The sequence below is a fragment of the Columba livia genome, chromosome 27, assembly GCF_036013475.1.
Source record: "Columba livia isolate bColLiv1 breed racing homer chromosome 27, bColLiv1.pat.W.v2, whole genome shotgun sequence".
NCBI classification, from domain to species: domain Eukaryota; kingdom Metazoa; phylum Chordata; class Aves; order Columbiformes; family Columbidae; genus Columba; species Columba livia.
The window spans coordinates 3109917-3128356 of record NC_088628.1 but is presented as its reverse complement, the minus strand read 5'-3'; the positions used below and the strand labels follow the sequence as shown (position 1 = coordinate 3128356).

The 18440-nt window shown below is 59.1% G+C and overlaps 3 protein-coding genes across 7 annotated transcripts; 1 reads left to right on the top strand and 2 right to left on the bottom strand.

Moving 5' to 3' along the window:
* Window positions 1-953: 953 nt before the first annotated feature.
* TNFAIP8L1 (TNF alpha induced protein 8 like 1) lies at window positions 954-7519 on the top strand. Of its 4 annotated transcripts, none has more exons than XM_005503960.3 (2): window positions 954-1181; window positions 6240-7519. In XM_005503960.3, the coding sequence occupies exon 2, from the start codon at window positions 6242-6244 to the stop codon at window positions 6800-6802; it is 561 nt and encodes a 186-aa protein (XP_005504017.1). In that variant the 5' UTR covers window positions 954-1181; window positions 6240-6241; the 3' UTR covers window positions 6803-7519. The 4 variants fall into 4 exon arrangements, with proteins under 4 accessions (XP_005504017.1, XP_021145335.1, XP_005504018.1 ...); XM_021289660.2 differs by lacking the exon at window positions 954-1181 and adding an exon at window positions 1225-2918; XM_005503961.3 differs by lacking the exon at window positions 954-1181 and adding an exon at window positions 2969-4022.
* A 570-nt stretch (window positions 7520-8089) lies between these two features.
* MYDGF (myeloid derived growth factor) lies at window positions 8090-12468 on the bottom strand. The gene is made up of 6 exons (XM_065042683.1): window positions 12220-12468; window positions 10721-10771; window positions 10186-10247; window positions 9882-9963; window positions 9264-9336; window positions 8090-8941 (listed from the first exon to the last, which is right to left on the bottom strand). The coding sequence occupies exons 1-6, from the start codon at window positions 12451-12453 to the stop codon at window positions 8862-8864; spliced, it is 582 nt and encodes a 193-aa protein (XP_064898755.1). The 5' UTR covers window positions 12454-12468; the 3' UTR covers window positions 8090-8861.
* Window positions 12469-13071: 603 nt separating this feature from the next.
* On the bottom strand, window positions 13072-18390 carry LOC102096675 (procathepsin L-like). 2 transcript variants are annotated; one of them, XM_021289657.2, is made up of 8 exons: window positions 17754-18390; window positions 15820-15945; window positions 15565-15687; window positions 14770-14919; window positions 14336-14560; window positions 14100-14268; window positions 13824-13938; window positions 13072-13276 (listed from the first exon to the last, which is right to left on the bottom strand). In XM_021289657.2, the coding sequence occupies exons 1-8, from the start codon at window positions 17754-17756 to the stop codon at window positions 13177-13179; spliced, it is 1011 nt and encodes a 336-aa protein (XP_021145332.2). In that variant the 5' UTR covers window positions 17757-18390; the 3' UTR covers window positions 13072-13176. The 2 variants fall into 2 exon arrangements, with proteins under 2 accessions (XP_021145332.2, XP_064898735.1); XM_065042663.1 differs by having other exon boundaries at window positions 17815-18390.
* Window positions 18391-18440: the final 50 nt, after the last annotated feature.

The following is an 18440-nucleotide window of genomic DNA, read 5'->3' as shown; positions in this document are numbered from 1 at the left end:
AAGCAGTCAGGAAGCCGTTATGTTCTGCCAGCGCTTCCCCAGCTCCATTCAGCACCTCTTCCCAATTTGTCACCGTCTCCTTAGCCCACAGGCCTGCCCTGCTCCCGGCTAATGGCTTGTTTCCCATCACGGCAAGTGGCCACTAGGAACAGATGAGCCCGGGAGGGTGATTTATGCCAGGCAGGTTGATGGCACAACTGTTCGGGAGAGCAGCAACAGCTGCTCCGGCTGTTCCATCACAACATGGAGCAAATCCTGGGCAGCAGGAGCTGGGGCTCGGGGCGGACGATGCCCCGGGGATGTCGGGCATCTCTGTGGGGTGGAGGGATGGCAGGGCTGGGGAGTGAGGAGGACCTGGGGGGGCTGAGGCTCACTTCCCAGCCACTGTGTGAGACCAGGATTCAAGTCAAGGAGCTGGTTAATCTGAACTTTAATCCAATCTAAATCCCACCTTTAATCTGTTTAATTCCTTAGGATCCTGCACGGTGGCTCGTTCCCGCGGAGAGGAGGAGGATGAAGGCCGATGCTCCAACAGCCCCAGTGCTGGGGAGCTGGGGGTTGGGGGTGCAGCCTCGGCACAGCTCAGCGGGCTACCGGGGATTTTACGGGCCCCCCCGGTGCTGTCCGTGCTCAGCCAGATCTACCATCGCCCTCCTGAGCCCTCGCTCAGAAGCGCCCTTGCACCCCCCAGCATCCCACGCCGGTTCCACGCGTGACCCTCTCACCGCTCCCCGGCCCGGGTCCCCGTCACCCCTCACGTCCCCGCCACCCACGCCGCTGCGTTCGGACCCGAGCGAGGCCCCGTGCCCATTCCACGCCGCACTCCCGGGACCGGCCCACGCGCGATCCGTGCGCACCCCCGGGATCGCGGCCCCCGGGGATCCCCGCTGCGCGCTGCCATTGGCTGCTTCGTAGCAAGCCCCGCGCCACTATTGGCTGGCACCGCCCGCCAGCCCCGCCCCCTCGCCGCGCCCGGCCCCGCTCGGGACTTGGCCGCAGCCGCGGGCGGGAGGCCCGGACCCGCCGGGCACCGGGCACCGGGCACCGGGATCCGCTCGGAGAGGTGCTGGGGGGAGCGAAAGGCCCCGCCCCGTTCCGTCCCGTTCCGCCCCGTCCCGTCTCACCGGGGGCACCGGAGCAGCCCCGGTCCCGGCGCCGCGCTCTCCCGAGGCAGGCAGCAGGTAAGGGCCGGCCGGGCTCTGCTGCCCGCCGGTGCAGCGCTGCCGGGATCGGGCCCCCCCTCGGTAGCCCCCGGTTCCCCCGGTCCGTGGGGGTGGGCGCGCACGGTACCGTCCCGGTTGTAGTTCTGGGTCCAGGACCGGGGCGAAGCCTCTCGTCCCCGGAGGCGAGCGCAGCCCCCTCGGTACCCGAACCGTGTCCACCGGCCACCGGCAGCCCCGCCCGGCCCCCGGGTCAGCGCGGCCGCTGGAGCCCCAGGGCGGGGGACACACCGAGGGTTGGGAGCCCCGACTGGTGGGCAGCGCCCGAGGCTGTTCCCGGGATCCCGTGGCCGTGCCTCAGTTTCCCCAGGAGGGTAAAACACGGGGAAAGTGCGCTCTGCCCCCCACGTCCCAGGGCAGGGACGTTCACCCCGTGGCAGCAATTGGCTTCGTGCGCCGCCCCGTCCTTCCCCTGCACCCATCCCACGGGCCCGAAGGGACAAAATCCCCCATTCCGGGAGAGATGAATCCCTTTAGCGAGGCTGGATCCAGCCTAGAGCTGGCTTTAAAACTTCCCAACTCCCACCAGCCGAAGCCTTATCGGCTCCAGAGCAGGGGAAGGATTTGGGCTGTAAATCTTCTTTCCCGACCCCAAACTCAGCACCAGATCCACATGATCCTGCGGAGCTTTTCTCCCTTCCCGGAGAAGCTTTGTCCTCGCCGATCCCAGGGCAGGAAGCATGTGATGCACCAAAGCCCCCGCCGCGGGACGGACAGACAGACAGACGGTGGTTTGGCCTGTTTCCCCCGCTTTCTGCTCCGTTTTCTACTTCCCCATGAGTCTCCCGAGCTTCTGTCTGCTCCGAGCGACGGAGAAAGGAAGTTGCTGCCAGCACAAGAGGCTTGATGGCAGCTCGATAAAGAAAAGGAGGAAATGGAAGGCGAGACAGATGCTCCAAAATAACCCCCCCTTCCTCCTCTCCATAAAATGACCCCTTCTTCCTCCTCCTCCTCCTCTTCCTCTTCCTCTCCATACTGCAGCTGCCTCCCCTCTCCCAGGGTACAATAGTCCTGGGGGGAACCCTTGGTTATCTCCCCCATCCCGAATAGGTACTGGGCAGCACCCCAGGATTACACCAGGTGTATCACCCCCCCAAACCAGAGCACCCACGGTCGGCACCTCACCGTGTGCCAGGATCCCATTCCCACGCTGTGCCGGCAAACGGGAAATGCCGTCGGGATTCACCACCCACGCCCCGGGGTTGGCATCGCCGGAGCCCCCCCCTCGGATCTTTGCACAGACACGTTGGGAGAAACCAAAAAGCTGCTCCTTCCCGCAGGTGCATTCACAGCCCCGGTGAGGGAAGGAGGTGATGGCATAGGGGAGCTCAGAGGTGGCGAGGACAATGATGGGCACATGGCTGCGAACCTGGCAATGCCACCGGGGCGAGCGGAGCAAAATGCACCGTGCGGTCGCGCGGTGACACGATGCCGCAGCATCCCTGGTCCTTGCCGACTGCAAGAAGCTCCAGTGGCCGTGTATTTTTTTTGCTGGCCTTGCCAAGAATTGAGGTTTTTTTCCCTCGGGCGAGGTGTTTACTCAGTGGTTTCCTCTCTGGCCTCACCCCGCTCGGCACACACGCGCCGGACCCGGCGGCTCTCGCTGCTGTTTGCACCCATGGCAACGTGCGAGGGACGGCTGCTGCAAAAGGCTGCGTGGCTCCTTCCTCCTCCTCCTCCTCTGCCACCCCGGCGCTGGTAAAATGGGGTCTGGAAGCCAGAGGGGGTCACAGGTGGTGGGGGACGGGCTGGTGACAGCGATCGGGCTCTCCGGTTACATCCTCACGCTGTGCTGGCCGTCTCCTGTAATCCAGCGCGGCGGCAGAGTTTAATTAATTAATGGCCATTGGAGGCACCGGGAGATGATGGAAAGCGATGCAGGGGACGGGGAGCAGAGCAGTGGATGAGGATTTGAGGGGATCAGGGACGCTGGGGTGCAGAGCAGGGGAGTTTTCCGGAGCAGCAGGAGGAAACGGCTCATGGGATGGAGGGAGAACTGGGGAAATCGCCACCATAAAGTGTTTCCCTGATGCTTATGTGTTGGAGGAAACTTGTAGCAAGACGGCTACAAGTTAAATGTCCCCAGCGAGGAGGAAGAGGAGGCAGAGGTGTCTTTGCTCTCAGCTGCATTTCACAGAGCCGTTCCATCACACCGCACGCTTGCTCCTGTAAATTATTTAGGGGCTTTTGCTTTCCCGCATGAAATATTCAGCCGGGTGTTGGATGAGATGCTTGTGGGCTGTGTCACCATGTTCCCACCTCATGCAGATGTCCCAGCTCTCAGCCGAGCCCTCGTACCACCGCTCAGGGCTTCGACTCCCCCCCCAACACCTGCAAAATGGGTGGAAAATCCCCCAGAAAAGGCCTGTGACTGTCCCCAAAGCCACCGTTGGGACCACAGCCCCGCCGCGCTCTTCCGGAGCAGGGAGGGACTCGGTGAAAGCAACACCCGGTTGCTCTTTTTTGGTGAAAGAAGCTAGTTTTCAAGGGCGTTTTCATTAAAAAGAAGAAGGGGAAGGGAAGAAAACAAGCCCTGAGCTGGAAACTTCAGCGACAGGAAGGAAACGGGGTGTGGGGGGGTTAGTTCAGTCTCAAATTTGCTCATTGGGGCAAGTCTTGCTTCTTCCGTGTGCCAGCAGCAGCCCCTCCGCAAACAATGGGGTCGCGGGGCCCTTCCCAGCGGGAAAATGGCTCGTTCCGGTGAAACCTCCCGGCCGGTGCTGAGTCAGCAGGTTCTGGTGATGCTGCGGGTGGTGCTGGGTGAACCGGGCTGGCGCTGAGCGGGAGCGACCGCGCTGGGAGGTGAGCGGGGGTTTCCTGGGGGCTTGCAGAGGGTGACCTGCAGAACAGGCACTGCAGAAGGAGCAGGTCGTGGTTTTGGGGGGCTAGGGAAGAACTGCCACTGCTTCGTGCCTCAGTTTCCCCCCAGGAGCAGCGCTCGTCCCCCTGCTCCCCAGCAGGAGAGGGCTGCGGGGTGTTATTCAGCGCCGGGAGCGGAAGGTTAATGTGTTGTTACAGTCACTAATTAGGAGCCGTGGGCGTGTGGGGCAGTTCCTATTTTTCACGGCTCCATCGCTGGAGTTTGCACTCGCTTTATGGCTACAGGTGTGCAAATTCTGATTTATCAGGGCACTGCTCCCTGCGGGGAGCACAGGACACCCCACAACCACTGTGGGACAGAAGGGAGGGGACAACCAGGGTGACAACACCGCGGCAAAGCCCTTTTTAAAGAGGGAAGATGGAGCCGTGTGGGCTCTGCCCGTCCCTCCGGGCTCGGCTCTCGCGGCACCTTGTGGATGGGGCCGTCTGCCTAAAATGAGCCCAAGCTGCCGACAGCTCAGCGAGAGCAGCCTCTTCTTTGTAATTTCTCTCTTATTAAGCGCGAGAGCCTCGGCTCGAAGCTCACGCTGGCAAAAATCAATGTTTCCACGTCGAGGGAAATACTTACAAACCTCTGTCGTTTTCCTAAGGGCTGTAAATAACGCTGCGTGTGGCACTTCGCGCGGTGCCGCTGACGGCAGCTCCGTTACCGCTCGCTTCAATTCACGCCCTCGCAAAGCATCGGTCGGGCTCGGGGAGCCAGTGGCTGGAATGTTCTGGGGCTCAGTGTGCACCGTCCTTGCACGACGGCTGCATTTGCACCACGGCCCTTGCACGACGGCTGCGGTGAGAAGGACCCTGGGCACTGTTTGCTCCCCAGAGCCTGGCGTGTGCTCCGTGGCAGGAGCAGCGGGATTGAGGGTCCAGGGACGGGGTGGTGGTTGGTGACAGGGACAGACTCGGTTCTAGGCTGGAATAACCACTGTGGCTGCAGATGAGACCCCCCTCCTCTTCTCCTCTCCATATCCCTGGCCGACTTATCCATCCGTTCTCACCCCAGCAGCGTGCTTGAGCTTCAATAGCTCCTCTCCCATCCCTGGTGGCGCATTCCTAGTGCAATCCCACCCCTTCCCCGCTCTCGCTGCCCGTGCCGCACACATAAAGCAACCCCCGTCCTTGCCCATCCATCCTGGCGCAGGAGCCACTTGTTCTCCTGCTGTGTTTCACCTTCCCCGTGATTTGTAGCTCTGCGATTTTACGGGGCGAGATGCCTCTCCAGGGTCGGCGGCGTTTTATTCATTCGCAGCGGTTTTTAAAGCCATCATCTGCCTGAGACGGTGGGTTTGGTCCCACCAGGAGTTGGGCTGTAGGTGAGGGGGGGGTGAGGTTTCTACCTTGCTGAATAATTCACCCCGGTGTGATGCTTGTGCTGCTCCAGAGGACGCTGAGACGGTGACAGAACAAGTCTGAGCTCTGGGGAAAAAGGGCTTTGACACGTCGGTGGGTGCTGCAAACCGGCCGCGCGGCTCCGGCCTCGGCAAGCGGCGGGCCGGCCGCGGCACGTGGCTGTGCCGGCTGCCGCGGTGACTCAGCCATCACCTGGGTTTGTCCCCAGCTCACCCGGCAGGAAGTGAGTCAGGTTTTAAGGAAGAAAAATGTGAAAATGATGGGGCAAGAGTCCTTCCGGCACGGGGAGGAAGGGCGGCGCCGGGCACGGGACGGGACGGGGATGGAGGCTCAGGTAGGAAGGCCTTGTTCCCCTCCAACGCTGCCTGTCATGCTGGAGCTTCTCCCCCGATTTTGGGGAGAGGAAGGTGGGAACACCCTGTAACTCATCCCACCAACAAATCCCCAGGTGTGAGCTCAGCTCTGGCCTGCCCTGGCACCCGGGAGCTCCTCTCGGTCTTGAGATGCTCTTTGTCCTCCTAAAAGGATCATTGAATAGTCTGAGTAGGAAGGGACCTTCAAAGGCCACCTAGTGCCACCCCTGCCATGAGCAGGGACATCTTCACCAGCTCAGGTTGCTCAGATCCCCGTCCAGCCTGGCCTGGGGTGTCTCCAGGGCTGGTTCATCTACCCCCTCTCTGGCCAACCCAGGCCAGGCTCTTACCACCCTCAAAAGGCTGCGTGGGGAGGAGTGGAGACAGGGTCTGATCCAGGGCATGGGCTGAACTCTGTGTGTGCCTCTTCCCCCTGCAGAGATGGACACCTTCAGCACCAAGAACCTGGCCCTGCAGGCCCAGAAGAAGCTCTTGAGCAAGATGGCAACCAAGACCATAGCCAACGTCTTCATTGATGACACCAGCAGCGAGATCTTGGATGAGCTCTACCGGGCCACCAAGGAGTACACCCACAACCGCAAAGAGGCCCAGAAGATCATCAAAAACCTCATCAAGATCGTCATGAAGTTGGGCGTGCTCTACCGCAACGGGCAGTTCAGCCCCGAGGAGCTGCTGGTGATGGAGCGTTTCCGCAAGAAGGTCCATACCTTGGCCATGACGGCTGTCAGCTTCCACCAGATAGACTTCACCTTCGACCGCAGGGTCATGTCGGGTGTCCTCACGGAGTGCCGGGACCTGCTGCACCAGGCTGTCAACGGCCACCTGACGGCCAAGTCCCACTCCCGCATCAACCACGTCTTCAACCACTTTGCGGACTACGAGTTCCTCTCGGCTCTCTACGGGCCGTCCGAGCCCTACCGCACCCACCTGAAGAGGATCTGCGATGGGGTTAACAAGATGCTGGAGGAGGACAACATCTGAAGGTGGCTGAGATGGCAGCGATGCTGGACTCTGCCTCCTGTGAGACCGAGGACAGGACGTACGCCTGTTTTGACCACCACCAGGCTTGATGTCCTCTTCTCCTCTGCAGTGCTAATTTGTTTTCTCCTCATTTCTACAAAAGACTGAACCTCTTGACTTTGTCTAACCCTTGCCCGGGGTCTGCAAACCGCCCTGTGCTGGGCTGAGTCCTTTTCAGGTGGTCCTGGGCTCCTCCTGTCCACTTTGATTTCCCTTTTTCCACCAAGTGCTCTTAGCTCAGAGTCCGGGGAACTGGGACTCATCACCTTGAACTTCCCTCCTGGGGGGAAAAACCAAACCAAAGACTCGCGGTGCGTTAACACCTCTAAGGTGTCTCTGGCCGGGTGGGCAGTTGCTTGGATGAACGGTTGTGGAGAACCGGGGTTGTTTTCCAGTAGCTCCATGACATAGTGGGAGCAAACTAAGGTCCAGGCTTGTGCTGCCCAGGGTAGGAAGTTGCTTCTTGACCTCACCTGGGCTCCTTTCCTCCATCCAAGAGCCATCTCCCCGCATGACGGTACCACTGTGATGGCTCTGACACCTTCCTCGGTGGTTGTCCAAAGCTCTCCCTCGGATTTCATACATTTTCTGTCTCCTTGACTGAGTTATGGTTGTTATTTTTTTAACAAACGCTGTAGCCCTGATGAGTTATTTAAATAAACTCACCTGTTTGGCCTAGGTGCTCCATGCGGTTGTTCCAAGGCAGGTGACAGCGAGAAAATCCGCGCCGGGGGCAGCTGGTTTTGTCTTTTGAATGGCGTTTACTCCCTGTGGCCTGAGGCTTTTAGTCTCCGTCCCCTGGCGTCGCTGCTGCCCCACGGCGCAGGAGCTCTGGGCTCTGCATGGCCAGCGCTGAATAGCGGGAGCAAATTGGGTGTAAAACCCAGCAGCAAAGGTCTGGGGGGAACAAAACTTGCTCCTCTGTTTCCCCTCGCTACACAGGGGGAGCTACAAAAGCACCACCCTGATGGGGGCAACTTGGCAGAATTTGAAGTTGGAAACGCGTTGTTCGCTCACAGTGTGGACGCACCAGCCGTGGCCGGCTTCCAACCCACCTTTGAACACCTAAAGTTGGCCTTTTAGCGTACGAGATGGTGCACGATCTAAGCCAGGCTTATCTCCGTGACCTCATGCCTCCCGTCCCACGGAATGTCTCTGGGCGCGGGAGCTGCCAGTGCTCGTGGGCTCGTGGCCAAGCAAATGCCGCCGGTCACGCCGCTCAGGGCAGAGCAAACTCAGGCCAGAGCGTGATGCTTTATTTCTTTATTTGCGTTGTATTTACACAGGAGAGGAATTCCACGTTCCCTCACTGTTATGACTCTAGATATGAAAAAAATCGCTTCTGTACGTAGAAAATAGTCCTGCGGTTGTACTGAGACATGAAAAGTGTTTGCTCGGATTGGTTCCTGGGTTGTGTCAGAATAAGCAGCTCCGAGTGATCCCAACCTGCGCTCTGCACCAGGGCAGGGCCAGAACATCCTCCCTAGTGATGGTTTTAGTAGCTGCACTCACCAAAGAGCCCGAGAGCTTTGGCCGACTCCATCCCTTCCTTCCCCCTCCCACCCAATTTCATTATTTCCTCCCGTCACGCTTGCAAAGAGGGAGAAATCCCATCTCCCCTCCAGAGGCTACAGTGTTAACAACTTCTCCTTGAGCAAACCGTGGTTAAATCCAGCTGCTTATCTCCCCGCATTGCTCTTCCGAGCAAGGGAGATAAGTTCGGGGGGAGCTTTCCCCTGTTCAGCAGATCAGCCAAGCAGAAAGCGGGCGGCAGAACGGCTGGCTGCAGATCAGGAGGATTCCAGCTGCAAAGCACATTGTTACTCTGACACAAGACAGAATATATCTGTCTTAACACCTCCGAGCGCCTCGTGTTGGACCCTGGCACGTTTTAATATGGAAAAACATAAAAAGGTTTGGCCAACCCCCCCCAAAAAAAGAAATCCAGCAGTTAACAAATAATCCTATTTACTGCCGTGTTCTTCCGGCTAAAACACGCGGCCCAGCCCTGGCCTCGGGGTCACAGCTCGTCACGGGGCGTTTTTGCTACGATCATGAGTTTGGACAGTTCGAAACGGAACTTGCCTTCCCTGTGAGAGACTGGAGAGAGAAAACAAGCGCGGGATCAACAGATGGTAAGGCACGAACAAAACAGCCCTGCTGGTTCCTTTCCAGGACGATAAAAGCCAGCAAGTCGGGCATTGCACTTCCTTCTTATGCACGGGCCAAGCATGTTGTGATAAACCCCTTCTTCCCCTGTGCTAATTTAATATTTACAGTGGGACAGGACCCGCAAAATGCTGCTGGCAGCTCTGGATCGAGAGCATGCACTGTCCTGTACATTGTCACCCATCTGTCACCCATCCTCAGCTCCTGGCAGACACACCAGCCCCTTCCTCACACGGTTCTCTTGGTCACAAACCTGTTGTTTCGGTGATTTCAAATTCTTCCTGTTTTAAGGGGATGTCGCTTTGTCCACCCGCTGCAGCTTGAGACTGAAACGGGAAGGAAGAAGGTTGAAGCAGTTGAGGCAGTTCAAGAAGTTACTGTATTTAGAAGTAAACAAACAAACAGCACATTTTGAAGAGGGAAGTTGGGTTTTAAGAACATGGAGTGAAAGAATTAAATCCACAAAGGAAATCTGAAGGAAAATCTCTGCCCATCTTTCCATTTCCCATTAAAGACGCCTGTGTCCTTCGGGTGACTGCAAGCCTCACACCGGAGACAGGGAAATGGGAGAGTGAGCCAGACAAAAGCACCAGCAGCGGTTTTATTGACTTTGCCACATGCAATTTGTCGAGGCGAATCACGACTGCCCGTGTGCAGCGCACACCGTGTCTTTTAGAGTCACCGACGCCAAAGCGATGGCGTTGAGGGAGCAGAAATAAAACAGCGCAGGAGAACCCACCTGCGGCCGCTCTCCTGACTGCCACCGCTCTCTAATTAGTAGAGTATATTTTATTGCACAGATGTCCAATAAATGTTTTCCACGTCCAATTCATGTGTTAGAGCAGCCCCCCGCGCGCCAGCTGGGACTTACATAAGCCATGGCGTGCTCTATCTTGGCTCCTTTCACTTCAGCTTTAAACTGGGTAAAGAAGAGATATGACTTCCCTTGGGGCCTGAAACAAGAAAGGAGAGGTTTTGACACGGGCAGAGAGGGCGGAGGTGCAGACGAGCTCAGGATTCACGGCCACCTCTGGCTCTCTTGGAGCTCCATCTAGTGCAGAGGGTGGCAAGGGGGGAACCATTTCTCACCCACCGCCTGGGAAGAGGGTCCCTGGCCCAGATCCCACCTGCCCTCTTGTTGCTTTGCCCTCAGTGTTCGGGGTTAAAGAACGAACCTCCAGACGGAGCAGGAGAAGAGCAGGTTGTCCTCGCTGACTCCAATGTTCATCTGCCATTGCTGCAGGGAGCAAAAAGGTCCAAAGAGTCAATGTGGGGAAGAGCCTCGCACTTTCCGCTGCCCCCAAGGCCGGTCACCTCCCCTCCCAGCTGCAGGCACAGCGAGTTGCAACCAACTGTAGAAAATAACACAACTATGCAACAGTTGCAGATGGCCCCTTTTACTTCGCGTTGCACAAAGCTCAAGGCCTGGTTGCCCTCCCTCTCCATAATTTCATTAATATAGTTACAGAAAAGAGTTAAAAGTCTCGTTTCCCTTTGTGCTAAAAGTACCTGATGCTAACAGGACGTGAAGGTAAGAAATGTGTATCTGAACAGCACTCAGTGCAGCAGCAAGACGAGCTGCAAAAGCTGCAGAATGCCTCAAGCCTCCTAAAGAACACAGGATTTACACCTGTGAGGCCATTCCTACCAACTGGGGTATGAAAATGTCACTGCCTGTTCTCCAGAGACTCGAAGGTTTGCCCGACTCACCTCGTTGGTTCCTCCCTGAGCTGAGTATGTGAAGGTGCAGGTGTAATCCCCCTGGAAAAGAAGATCAGAGAATCGCAGAATGTGAGGGGTTGGAAGGGACCTGGAAAGCTCATGCAGTGCAATCCCCCCATGGAGCAGGAACACCCAGATGAGGTTACACAGGAAGGTGTCCAGGCGGGTTGGAATGTCTGCACAGAAGAAGACTCCACAACCCCCTGGGCAGCCTGGGCCAGGCTCTGCCACCCTCACCCCAACAAGTTTCTTCTCATATTTAAATGGAACCTCCTGTGTTCCAGTTTGAACCCATTGCCCCTTGTCCTGTCACTGGTTGTCACCAGAAGAGCCTGGCTCCATCCTCCTGACACTCCCCCTTTCCATCTTGATCCCCAGGAATGAGTCCCCCCTCAGTCTCCTCTTGTCCAGCTCCAGAGCCCCAGCTCCCTCAGCCTTTCCTCACCCGGGAGATGCTCCACTCCCTTCAGCATCTTGGTGGCTGCGCTGGACTCTCTGCAGCAGTTCCCTGTCCTGCTGGAACTGAGGGGCCACAACTGGACACAATATTCCAGCTGTGGTCTCCCCAGGGCAGAGCAGAGGGGCAGGAGAACCTCTCTGACCTACTGACCACCCCCTTCTAACCCACCCCAGGTACCATTGGCTTCCTGGCCACAAGGGCCCAGTGCTGGCTCATGGTCACCCTGCTGTCCCCAGGACCCCCAGGTCCCTTTCCCCTACGCTGCTCTCTAATAAGTCATTCCCCAACTTATAGATGAAGATAAGCAGCCATGCTTGAGCAGAACCTTCTCTTTGTTCACCATCAGCCACTTTCCCAGTGAGGATGTGAGATCTGAGGACACCTGAGGTGTCACCCAGGGGGTGACACAGAACACACCACGTTCTCATCTGGAGCAGCTGGTGCTGGGGACCCCCAGGGTGTCAGCAGGACTGTGTGTTCTGGAGACCCCTTCTCCATTGGATCCTCTCCTCTTGGTGACTCCCCTTCCCATGGGGACCTCATTGCTTCAATACTCCTTTCCCCTGGTGACCCCTCCCCTTGGGTACCTCCTCCCTTTGGAGCCCACTTTGGAAACCCCTTTCTCCTTGGGGGACACCCTCCATTCAAGCCTCCCTCCCATGGCACCTCCTTGCCATGGTGACTGTCCCACCTTGGGGATCCATTTTCCTTAGGGACTCCCTTCTGATAGAGAACCCCCCTAGGAGACCCCCTTCTCTTTGGGGACCCCCCTCCTCCCTAGGACCCCCCTGCCTTTGGAGACCCCCCTTGGGAGCCCCTCTCCCCTAGGGGACCCCCCGTCAGAGGTGGGGTCCCCCCGCCCCTAGCAACCAGCCCCAGCAACCTACCCGGATTCCCCCCCCCCCGGCCCGCCTTCCCCCCCTGTCAGCCAATCCCCGCGGCGGGATGCGGGAGCGACGTGCGCCGCAGCCAATCAGTGAGAGGCGCGTACCCTCTCCTCACCCCCTTCCCCTCCTCGCCCCCTCACCAGGCTCCGGGAGAAGGAATGAACCTCCCCGCCGGGCCGCACGTCGAACTCGGCCGTGCTCGGTTCCTCCGCCGCCCGGGCCGCCAGGCACAGCAGGGCGGCGGGCAGCAGCGCGGCCCACAGCCGCCGGCCGCTCCTCCCGCTGGGCGCCGCCATCTTGGAAAGGAAGCCCTGGCCACGGCGGCCGGGCGGGCGGGCGGGGTCAACGCGTGCGGCGGGCGCCCGGGCGGCCATCTTGGATGTGGGCAAGGAGCCCGGGCGGGTTAACCCTTGCGGGACCGCGGTAGGGACAGGGGACGCTGGGATATGGGACAAGGGGACAAGGAGACAGCAGCCAGTGGCCCTAGGGCTGTGCCACGGCTCCGCTGTGTGTTGGGTCCCACAGGGAATGTGGGGGAGCCACGGGACATTTGGGGGCGGCAATGGGACATTTTGGGGTCCCCATGCTGCTGCTGGCTACATCCAGAATCCCTCCATCCCCTCTCACCCAGCCTTGCTGGGCTGTGCGTGGCACCCAATGCCCCAAATTAGTCAGGAAAGGAAGGAAATAAGAAGCAGGATTTGGGGGGGCGGGGGGGAAGGTTCATTTTCTTCCTTGTCACAGAGGTTTAATGTGATAAAGGGCTGTTTCTAAAAGAACCGGGGCTGCGGGGGCAGCGTTGTTGGCGGCCACGGCCAGAAAATGCAGCCCTGGGAGAAAAAAGGGGCCACGAGAGGGGAAGGAGATGGACGAGGAAAAAGCACCGAGAAAGCGCCGTTTCTGAGCATCACACGGAGGGAGCTTTGCCTTTTGCACCAGGAACAGGATGGGCCCCAAACCCTGCCCGGTCACGCTTTGCAGGCGCAGAGTGATTAGCTGTACGGCTTTTAATTGCTTCTCACCACACACAAATGAAAAGCCCCTTTTGTTTCCAGAAGGCAGCGGCCGTGGATGCGCAGCAGGACAGGGCTGTCCGGTCACAGCGAGGGGAAGCTGGCCTGGTTGGCCACCCCGCACTGGTTGTGGGCTCCCTTGAGCAGGCGCAGGTAGCCCCGCTCGCCCCACAGCTCCGACCAGCTGCGGGGACAGACAGGGAGTGAGCACGGATGTGTTCACACACACACGGTCGTTTGGGGTGGGAAAGACCCTCGAAATCAGAGTCCAACCATAACCCGCCCCATGTCCTGAGAACCTCATGTCCGTCTGTCCAGCCCTCCAGGGATGGTGACTCCAGCACTGCCCTGGGCAGCCTGTTCCAATGCCCCACAGCCCTTTGGGGAAGAAATTGTTCCCAGATCCAACCTCAACCTCCCCTGGCGCAACTTGAGGCCGTTTCCTCTGCTCCTGGCGCTTGTTCCTGGGGAGCAGAGCCCGACCCCCCTGGCTCCAAGCTCCTTTCAGGCAGTTCAGAGATCAGAAGGTCTCCCCTCAGCTCCTGTTCTCCAGCTGAACCCCCCAGGTCCCTCAGCCGCTCCATCACACTTGTGCTCCAGCCCCTCACCAGCTCCGTTCCCTTCTCTCCACTCGCTCCAGCACCTCAAGGGCTTTCTTGGCATGAGGGGCCCAAAACTGCCCCCAGGACTCGAGGTTTGGCCTCCCCAGTGCAGACGCCCTCAGCCCTGACCTGTTCTTTAGGATCCAGTAGCTGACGTTGTGCCCGTTGTCCTGGCTGGTGCCGTAGCCCACGGCCAACATGCCGTGGTTCACCCGCTGGCTGCAGAACGCGCTGCTGAAGACGCCTGTGGAGAGCAGAGCTATGGAGCCAGCCCCGGTCGCTGCTTCTCCAGCCAAAGGCAGGATGGCGGGTCCTGTTCCCCCAGGACTCAGCAACCCACCCACCCCGCGGTGAGGCAGCCCTGCCTCAGTTTACCCACCCACACCATGAAGGCTGACACAGTACCTGACTTGTAGAAGTGGAAGTGGAAGCCGCTGGCGTCCACCGCCACGGACACAGGGCCCACGGTCGCCACCGCCTGCTCCAGCGCCGTCTCATTGCCCTGGGCCACCAGCCAGATGGCCGAGCAGTTGGCCGCCCTGTCCCGCGGGTTGTATCGGCAGCTGGAGGTGTCCTGAGAGGAGGGACAGAGTGACACCGCGGCTGGGACCTGTGTCCCCAGGGCCACCCGTGTCCCTTACCGTGGCCATGTAGGGGTAGATGTGCTCCGAGTTCAAGCCGCCGTTGTCCCGCACGTACTGGAAGGCGCGGGTCATGTAGCCGCCGTGGCAGCCGTTGTTGCCCAGCTTGCGGGAGCAGTCGATGAGGTTCTGCTCGCTCAGCACCGCCGGCTTCCCCGTCCGCTTGAACACCAGCCCCTCCAACGCCCCGGTGGCGCTGAACGCCCAGCACGACCCGCAGTGTCCCTGGGTGGGATGGAGACAGCGCAGCGGTCACAGCACCACCCCGAACCCACCACACAGGGATCCCGTCACCCCACTGCTGCTCTGCAGCTGCCAAACTGCAGCAGCCAGAACCACAGCCCAGCTTCTCTGGGTTGCTCTGATTTTGGTGCCTGTGGATGCTGCTGCTTGTTTCTTCTGCCCAGACACCTGGCCCCTCACCCCATGCCCACCTGGTTCTTTACGGGTGTCACGTAGCCCTTGGCCCTCCAATCCACCTCTGCCGGGGTCTTCACGGCCGCCGATGCCTGGAAGAGCAGCGCCGGCTCCTCCTGCCGCGCTGGCACGAAGCCGTTCAGGAGCTGGTTAAACTCCTCGTCTGTCTGCAGGTCACCCGGGAAAAATGTGTGTGATGCCACGAGTGCCCGGATGGCAGCACCGCGGGTCCACACCAGCCGTTTGAACCCCGGAAACAGCCCAGCCCTGGGGGCACCCACGGCTCCCAGTGGTGGGGGTAGCTGGTCCCTGGGTGCGTCAAGAGGTTCCTGTTCCCCATATCCAGCTCTGGGTGCATCAAGAGGTCCCAAATGCCCATATCCAGCCCTGGGTGCGTCAAGAGGTCCCAAATCCCCAGATGCAGCCCTGGGTGCATCAAGAGGTCCCAAATACAGCCCTGAGTGCATCAAGAGGTCCCACATCCAGCCCTGGGTGCATCAAGAGGTCCCAAATCCCCATATCCAGCCCTAGATACATCAAGAAGTCCCAAATCCCCAGATGCAGCCCTGAGTGCATCAAGAGGTCCCAAATTCCCAGATGCAGCCCTGGGTGCATCAAGAGGTCTCAAATCCCCACATCCAGCCCTGGGTGCATCAAGAGGTCCCAAATCCCCAGATGCAGCCCTGGGTGCATCAAGAGGTCCCAAATACAGCCCTGAGTGCATCAAGAGGTCCCACATCCAGCCCTGGGTGCATCAAGAGGTCCCAAATCCCCACATCAGTCCCAGGTTTGGGGGTCCCCGGGGCAGGTACCAGGTCCCCATAGTGGTTCATTTCCAGATGGAACTGGTGCTGCCCCTGCGACTCCTCCCAGTTGTGCTGCTGGATGCGCCGCAGGTTCTTCTCCCAAACCTCCCTGCGGGCAGCCTCGAGCTCCTGCCAGGGGCAGAGGGAACAGAAGTGTCCCCTGGGAGCACAGGGACGTGGGTTGGGGTGGGGGCACATGGGTGGCTCAGGGTGAGACCCCCGGAGCCAGCCCCAGTGTGTGCCGGGAGAGACAGGACCTACCCCTGGGTACTCCTTGGCATAGAGGCTCTTCCACCCTTCCCAGGCCGCCTCCAGCGCAGGGTCCAGCGCCGCGGTGCAGCCCAGTAGCGCCAGCAGCAGCCCCAGCCATGGGGACATGGCACCCAGCTGGGGGCAATGGTGACACTGGGGTCAGGGGGGTCCTGGGCTGAGCCCCATGGGCTGGGACCAGGATGAGTCCCCCTAAACCCAGGTTTGAGGTGCAGGGCGAGGCAGAGAAATGCAAATAGCAGCCAAGGCACACATGTAAGGAGCGACGGTTTTAAACCAAAAGATGGGAGATTTAGGCAAGATAATACAGAAGGAATTGTTGTCCCTGAGGGTGGTGAGAGCCTGGCCCAGGTTGGCCAGAGAGGGGGTAGATGAACCATCCCTGGAGACATCCCAGGCCAGGCTGGACGGGGCTCTGAGCAACCTGAGCTGGTGAAGATGTCCCTGTCATGGCAGGGGGGCACTGGGAAGGTCCCTTAACCCAAACCACCCTGTGACTCTTTGCTGGTTCCATGAGCAGGATCAGTTTTTGTGCGGTCACGCTGCTGCTGTGACAGGAGCTTCAGGAGGTCCCAGCTGTCCTTTGGGTGGCATTTAACTGTCCTTTACAGGACAGGGACGAGCAGCTCGGTGAGACAGCAGAGCAGGGGAGGCAAGCACAGACAAGCACAAGAGCTCAGCGGCGCAGGAGCCGCGGCCGCTGGGCCAGGATGGAGCCGTTTGCACTTGAAAGCGGATGAAATCTGCACCGGCAGCAACCGCGCCGGCCTCTGAGCGAGCGGCTGCAACCGGAGATAAGATGTTTTTCTGCCTCTCCGTGCTGCTGACTGAAGCCTCGCGTCTGTCCCAGCGCGGCGCTCGACCCGCGCGTACGTGCTTCACCAAAATCCCTCCGCGAGGATTTTCCAATATCACTTTACGCCCTTTTCTTTGTGCCAGCGGCCGCACGCCGCCCTCCCCCAGCCCCATCCCGGCCCTCCCGCACTGCAGCCATTTGTCTTCCTCGCATCACACCCTCCCCAATCGCCTCCTTTGATGGACCCTGGTATTTCTGAGCCACCTCAGTCATTTGGGGGTAAAGCCACGCAGCTCACGGCCGGGAGCAGGGATCAAATGCCCCTCATCGCCCAGCGCAGTTTCCACTGACGTGGCTTTCCAAGCGCCGTCATCGCACCTTGATCGCACGCGCCTTTCCGAGCTAATTTTGGCACTCGAGCTGTGTTTTTGTTTTAAAAATAAGCCCTCCAGAACATCTGCTCTCTCCTCCTGCATCCTCCGCCTAAATATAAAGCCCCACGTGGCGGGTTTTCGTGGGAGAAATGCCTCCCAAGCCGCTCTCATGCTCGCGTTCTTGAGGAAAAGTCGCTTTCTGCCCCGTTTCCCCAGCAGCCGCCGCTTCCTCCAGCCGTTACCTCTTCTCAGGAAATTATCTCAACTTCACATTGCAGCTGCAAATTCTCTGGTCAAGAGAAACACCCTGAACCAGGGGCTGCATTGAGAGAAACACCCCGAACCGGGGCTGCAGCGGGAGAAACAAACACCCCAAACCGGGGTGTCACCGGGACAAACAAACACCCCGAATGGTGTCTGCACCGCGGCCATCGCCTCCCACACCATTCGCATTTCAATCCCCTCGGAAGAGCCCGTTCCATATCTAAAAAGCTCAGGATTGCGATGGGCGATTTCCCAGTTAACGCCTTCTCGGGATTCTCAAAAAGAAGCAAAGCAACCCCCCTTTTTTATGGCGTTAAATAATCCTGCAGCTTCAGAAGGAGCTCGGAGGATCAAAGGAGCCGACAGATCTGTAAACTCTTTTAGACAAGAGCGCGTTGCGGACATTTTAGGAAACACTTGCTCTTTTAGGACAGGATAAAAAGCAGTTTGAGGCTGAAAAGAAGGAAACCCTGTAAAATAAAGCTGCTTACCATGCACCAGCACCCACCCGGCTCTACGGGCAGCAGGGAGAAAGGGGAGCGACTGTTCTACCTGCGGATTTCTCTCAAGGAAACTTCAGAGATGTGCAACTTCCTCCATCGTGTCCCCTTCCGCCCCTCCGACCTCAAAAACTGCTCTGGGCTTACTCAACGGGGTGCGCGGCCACAGCTAAAACACAACGGCAATAGCGGGGATGATTATTTGGGCACAGGGACAAGAAGCGTGGGCAACAAATACACTCATGTCCAGCAAACAAAACGCTCCGGCTATAAGATGCTTTGCATTTAAAACAAAAGCCTCCAGCTCGCATCCTCGGGGTGTTTAAGAGCGGATTAATGAATGCCTGAGCCTTGCAGAGAAAGAAAGAGCTAGGCCGGGTTTTGCAAGCGCTGAGCTCGGGGAGGGCGAGCGCAGGCAGGCCCAGCACCTGCACCGAGCAGCTCCCCGAGTCCCAGCGTGGGACGGGAGGCTGGAAGCGCTGGGATCCGAGCAGCTGCGTCCCCCCCGGGTCACGGGAGTCGGGGCGCGGTACCGACCCCGGTACCAAACACGAGGCGTCTGACTCGGCCGAGGTCGCGCAGAGCCAAGAACACGGGCCAGGATTCCCGACGTGGATCGTGCTTCCCCCCGAGGAACATCGGGGATTTAATATTCTCTCCACCGCTCGGCACGGAAAG

Bases quoted from the DNA above. Each gene is read 5' to 3' on its own strand.
- TNFAIP8L1 (XM_005503960.3), top strand. From the start codon at position 6,242: ATGGACACCTTCAGCACCAAGAACCTGGCCCTGCAGGCCCAGAAGAAG.
- MYDGF (XM_065042683.1), bottom strand. From the start codon at position 12,453: ATGGCCGCCCGGGCGCCCGCCGCACGCGTTGACCCCGCCCGCCCGCCC. The intron at 10,772-12,219 runs GTGAGGGGGCGA...CTTCTTTTCCAG, and splicing joins ATTCCTTCTCCCGGAGCCTG to GGGGATTACACCTGCACCTT. The intron at 9,964-10,185 runs GTTCGTTCTTTA...TTCTTGTTTCAG, and splicing joins TTCTCCTGCTCCGTCTGGAG to GCCCCAAGGGAAGTCATATC.
- LOC102096675 (XM_021289657.2), bottom strand. The intron at 15,688-15,819 runs GTAGGTCCTGTC...TGCCCCTGGCAG, and splicing joins ATGCCAAGGAGTACCCAGGG to GAGCTCGAGGCTGCCCGCAG. The intron at 14,561-14,769 runs GTGGGCATGGGG...CATCCCACCCAG, and splicing joins TGACACCCGTAAAGAACCAG to GGACACTGCGGGTCGTGCTG.